At 36.2% G+C, this 5,046-nt stretch overlaps 1 protein-coding gene across 3 annotated transcripts; it reads left to right on the top strand.

The window, feature by feature from the left end:
* The first annotated feature begins 1,871 nt into the window (after positions 1-1,871).
* LOC145092474 (F-box/RNI-like superfamily protein) lies at positions 1,872-5,046 on the top strand. Of its 3 annotated transcripts, none has more exons than XM_079030411.1 (4): positions 1,872-2,199; positions 2,398-2,603; positions 3,131-3,224; positions 3,414-5,046. In XM_079030411.1, the coding sequence occupies exons 1-4, from the start codon at positions 1,981-1,983 to the stop codon at positions 4,854-4,856; spliced, it is 1,962 nt and encodes a 653-aa protein (XP_078886537.1). In that variant the 5' UTR covers positions 1,872-1,980; the 3' UTR covers positions 4,857-5,046. The 3 variants fall into 3 exon arrangements, with proteins under 3 accessions (XP_078886537.1, XP_078886538.1, XP_078886540.1); XM_079030412.1 differs by having other exon boundaries at positions 2,140-2,276; XM_079030414.1 differs by lacking the exons at positions 1,872-2,199; positions 3,131-3,224 and having other exon boundaries at positions 2,452-2,603.

Genomic DNA, 5,046 nt, shown 5'->3' with positions numbered 1-5,046 from the left:
TCTTTAGAGTCATGTAATGTATAGTCCGCAGCAGTAAAAGTATTCGTTAATATGTAATAAATATTACGTAATATATAATATATAGGATGCACTATATGATATATACATTGTATAATGCATCATGCAAAATTATATAGTATATGGTTTATACTACTGCTTTACAAATTACACATCAAATGTTGTTAATTTCCAAAAAATAAATATTCACTAAATTAATATAAACATTTTAATTCAGATACAAGAACATGCTTATGTTGTTTTTTTGGTTGTAGAAATAGTGTCTTAGCGGAAATTAGTCCGGTTCGTTCATCATTTACTTATAAATCTTTTGTATAATTCGCTGTTTGTTGTTAACAATGAAATTATTTTGATCAAATACATATTTCAAATATCAATGAATTTGGTTCCATCATCTTCAACATTTTTTGTGTTATTATTAAAGTGCACGCTGTGCAGCTGACGAAGGCACCTAGAGGCGACGTTTATATATTTCTTAATTGAGATTTTGGTTCCAAGAACTAAGAATGATTGCCATGAATTAAATGAGAAAGCACACACAATCACAATATTTAACGTGGTTCTTTTAATGTGACCTACGACCGCACGACATGAGAGGGTATTCTTATTCATGAGCTCAAACAAAGTAACAATACAATCAAAGATAGAATAAAGACCTCATAAAGTCTACCTGAAGACCACAAAAGATCATCTTTGAATTCTAACTTGCAATCCCTATTTACAGTCAGAAAATCATATTTGAAACCAGATAAGTCAAACCCATCCATTCATAGGTTCAAATGGATGACAACCAATCACAAGACGCCATGCACCCTCGAAGCACTTTCATGATGATAGAGGACCTTTAGTAGAGCCTAGAGCGCATTCTCTTCCTTGAGCATATTCGTAGACACCGATTGATCAACCCAACACATTCTTCATGACCATGATTGCATTTAGCTAAGTTTGGAGCGCATTCAGCTCCACCAACGCATCCATTGGGCATATCCTTCATCAACATATCCTCAAGACCTTGAATGTATTTAGTCATGTTTTAGAGACTTGGAACGCATTAGGCCAAATGCTCAACTCTAACCCAAATACTCAATCTTGATTCCAAAATTCTAAATCTTAATCCCAAATATTTAAGTCATAGTGCTCAATATTTAACTACTTTAACAACTTTAGTCGATCAATTATCTTTAATGTTATTAGACCGGAGGAAATGATGCCACAAAAGTTGCACTCCCTTCATTACTACGTAGGCGACACGTCAACAATTACCACAAAAGCGTGGTTTCATGCCACACCCAATGAGTGGTGCCACAATCAATTTAAAAAGTTTAAAAAGAAAAAAAACATTTTTTTAAAAAAAAGTCTGACTGCGGTCTCTACCGCACCAAAAACGCAATGAGGAGGACGATATTCAAGCAAATGTGACAAGAGAGTGCATCCTCTACCGTATCCACTCCTCCAAGCCTTAGTAAATATTTTTATCGGTGTAATTTAGATAATTCATATACAATAATTGAATTCATACACAATAATTGGCTTATGACATTTATTCATCTATCCAAACATATCATTGGATATACAAGAATAATGACCGAATAAATATCATAAGTAAATTATTGTGTATGAATTGGATTGTCATTATACCACTTGAAGCCATAGCGAGTTTTTAGGACATTGGCAAAAACGATTACAATTTTAATAAAATGTTAACTTTTTAAAAAAAGATTAGCTTAATTTTTTTTTAATAATTGTAGTTATTGTCCTAAATCCCTTCCTCCCAAAACAAACAAGAAAAACAAAAAAAATAAGAAAATAGTCAAAATACACCCACACGCAATATATCCGGTTTTTTTCTCCAAAACATCTATATGAAATCACTTTTTAGATCCGATGCAGTTATTGTCCTAAATCCCTTCCTCCCACCTGATTTTCAGCCGAAGATAAGGATCTGTGTGTGAGAGGCATAAAATGGCGGAATCCTCGAATCGGAGGGTGAAAGTGAAGAACAAATCGCCGGCAGAGCAGAACGGTGGAAAAATGTGTCTCGATCAACTCTCGTCGGAAGTCGTCGCCACAATAATGACGAAACTTGATGTATCTTCAATCTGTGCCATCTCCCTCACTTGCCAAAGCTTTCGCGTTTGCGCTCAAGACATTTTCAAATTCCTCCCAAATTTCCACCTTCTCGTAATGAACTTCTATCCCATTAAATTGTAAAATAACTTTTATTTCGTTTATAGAAAAAGGAAATTGCAGCATTGATGGTAATATATTGATTCTGTTGATATACATAAACATAGAAACTTTTTTTTGAAATGATCTGCCTTTAATCTTCACTTTGATTGATTGATTGATTCTTTTTCGGGAACCAATATGTTTCCCCAGGAAATTGCACCCCCAATTGATCGTTTACGAGGTTTGTTGCTACCGAACGCTTCGCTTCGAAGCCTGAAACTAGACTGTAGGAGGCTGAATGAATCGTCGATCGATTATCTTCTTCAGCCTGGATTGCTTGAACTGTCGCTTCGGAATTGCTTCAAATTTAGCGGGAGGCTTCTTTCTGAGGTCGGAGCACGATGCAAACACCTAAGGTTGTTGTCTATCTCCTTAAGCCATCATTGTATACGACTATGTTTGATTCCACAAAAGTTAGGTTTTCTCTGATCCGAAATATGTTTTTCTAGGTTTTCGCAATACGAACCTGTAATAATCCAAATATAATCTGAATTATCGACAAGTTATATACAAATCCTTATTTCCCTCACACGAAAGAGGACTAATTTATCTTCCAAACTGAAAGTAAATTTTTTCAGAAGAATTTGATGAACACGTTTTCTGGCAAATGGTTCACTATAATTCCTCTCAATTCTCTATTACTTCCTCAATGTGTAACTTAGATAGTTAGAGATAAGGTTTTTGATACTCAAATTTTTTTTGTTGTTCTTTCTTATTATAGCTGTTTAAATGACTTCCACATTGAATTTAACAACGGGATCCAGATTACATCTTTGTAGACTCAAATTCATATGCTAGATCCTACAGAATCTAAACATGTTTATCGATAAAAAAATTTCAACTTTACACAATTAATTAGCAGCATCAATAATATCCTCTCCAGGTCTCTGTATGTGAGTTCTATAGCTGATAATCGAGGACACTTACATGATGTTTGTGACCTAGAAGAGTTACTCAGGGGTTGCACTCAATTGGAAGTAAGGTTTCAATTTCATCACCAAAGTCACTTCTTAAATGCAATAAAAACATCACACTTATGGGACCATTAAGTTAACTCCATCTTAATGCATATATATATATATATATATATATATATATATATATATATATATATATATATATATATATATATGTTTTTCCTTCAACTTTTATACTTCTTTTCTCAGGAACTTATCTTAATGTTTGATGTCTCAATATTTCGGCGTCCTGATTTCGCACGTGTATGGACATTAGCTTCCACAAAACTCACTTACCTTCAAATCGGATACATAACTCAGTTAATGGTAACCGAGTTACTAACCCCAACAACATCGCCACATCATCAACCAAATCATAACATTAACATCCCCCCTCCAATATTTCCAAACATCCATAAACTCTCCCTTTCAGTCGACTACATTTCCAACACCATGATCAACATAATCTCATCAACTCTCATCCACTTAACCCATTTAGACCTTCGCGATCAACCCATTGTAGAACCCGGACTCACATTCGACCTTACAGACGAAGGCCTTCAGTTACTCGACAAACACGGAAGATTAAAACACCTCTCACTCATCCGGAGCCAAGAATTCAATCCAACTTTCTTCAGAAGAGTTACAGATCAAGGCATTTTATTCATGGCCGACAGGTGTACAAGCATCGAAGCGATATGTCTTGCGGGGTTCTGCCAGGTCACCGATACCGGTTTCAAAACTTTACTCCACGCGTGCAAAAACCTATACAAACTCAAAGTCTTCAACGGGACCCGCATGACCGATCTTGTTTTTCACGACATGTACGCGACTTCCCTCGCGTTGACTCTCGTGAGCTTAAGATGTTGTAACCTCTTAACGAATTCAGCCGTTTTACAATTAGCACTTAATACGGATCTCAATGTGCTTGACTTTAGAGACTCTAGAAACATCGGTGATAAAGCGGTTGAATCCATTAGCAAACTTCCGAAACTTAAAACTTTGTTGTTAGATGGAACAGACGTGAGTGACGTGGGTTTATCGTATTTAAATAAAGGTGAAAATAGCACTTTGGTTAAGTTATCAATTAGAGGGTGTAAGAGGTTGACATGTAGGTGTATTTCTTCTCTTTTTAACAACGGGTCGAATCGGGGATTACGGGAGTTGGATTTGTCAAATTTACCGGATCTTACGAATGCGGGTGTGCTTTTGCTTGTGAAGAATCGGATTCCGCTTGTTGACCTTAAGATGAGACAGTGTCCGCTGATCGGTGACATGGCGGTGATGGCGTTGGCGTCGATGACGATGGCGGATGGTGACAGGTGGCATGGGAGTAGTTTGAGGTCGTTGGATATTTATAACTGTGGTGGGATTTCGAAGCTTGCTTTTCAGTGGTTGAAGAGACCGTATTTTCCTGGGTTGAGGTGGTTGGGAGTGGCGGCTGCTATGAATCATGAGCTGGTTGAGTCGTTGGGTTTGAATAGACCGTTTTTGCATTTGATGACACGTGGGGAAGAGCTTGGGACTGATAAGTGGGATAATTTGGATGATATTTATATGCATGATTATGAGGAGGTTGATGAACTTGAGCAGTGGATTTTTCAACAAGATGATGTTGATGTTGATGACGTGGAAGATGAAAATGAAGTGTAGGATTCTAAAACTCTTGGTTTAAAAGACCCTGAATGTTTTAATTGGACTAATGTGTGGTAGTGTAGACTTGTAGTGTTGTTATATATTTGTGTTTCAGTAGCCAGTATATGTAATATGTAATATGTAACAATGTAACATGTGTATGAAAACTGTTGCAGTTTGTTGATCAATTAAATGTTTTCATTTTAGA

Source organism: Lactuca serriola, chromosome 3 (genome assembly GCF_051521515.1).
Source record: "Lactuca serriola cultivar US96UC23 chromosome 3, Lser_US96UC23_V15, whole genome shotgun sequence".
Classification (NCBI taxonomy): domain Eukaryota; kingdom Viridiplantae; phylum Streptophyta; class Magnoliopsida; order Asterales; family Asteraceae; genus Lactuca; species Lactuca serriola.
The sequence above is the reverse complement of the archived record's forward strand: the minus strand, read 5'-3'. Positions and strand labels throughout refer to the sequence as shown.

What these genes read in the sequence shown, in the direction of transcription:
- LOC145092474 (XM_079030411.1), top strand. Translation starts at nt 1,981, where the DNA reads ATGGCGGAATCCTCGAATCGGAGGGTGAAAGTGAAGAACAAATCGCCG. An exon ending in TCCCAAATTTCCACCTTCTC is followed by an intron (nt 2,200 to 2,397) that starts GTAATGAACTTC and finishes ATGTTTCCCCAG; the next exon opens with GAAATTGCACCCCCAATTGA. An exon ending in GCACGATGCAAACACCTAAG is followed by an intron (nt 2,604 to 3,130) that starts GTTGTTGTCTAT and finishes TATCCTCTCCAG; the next exon opens with GTCTCTGTATGTGAGTTCTA.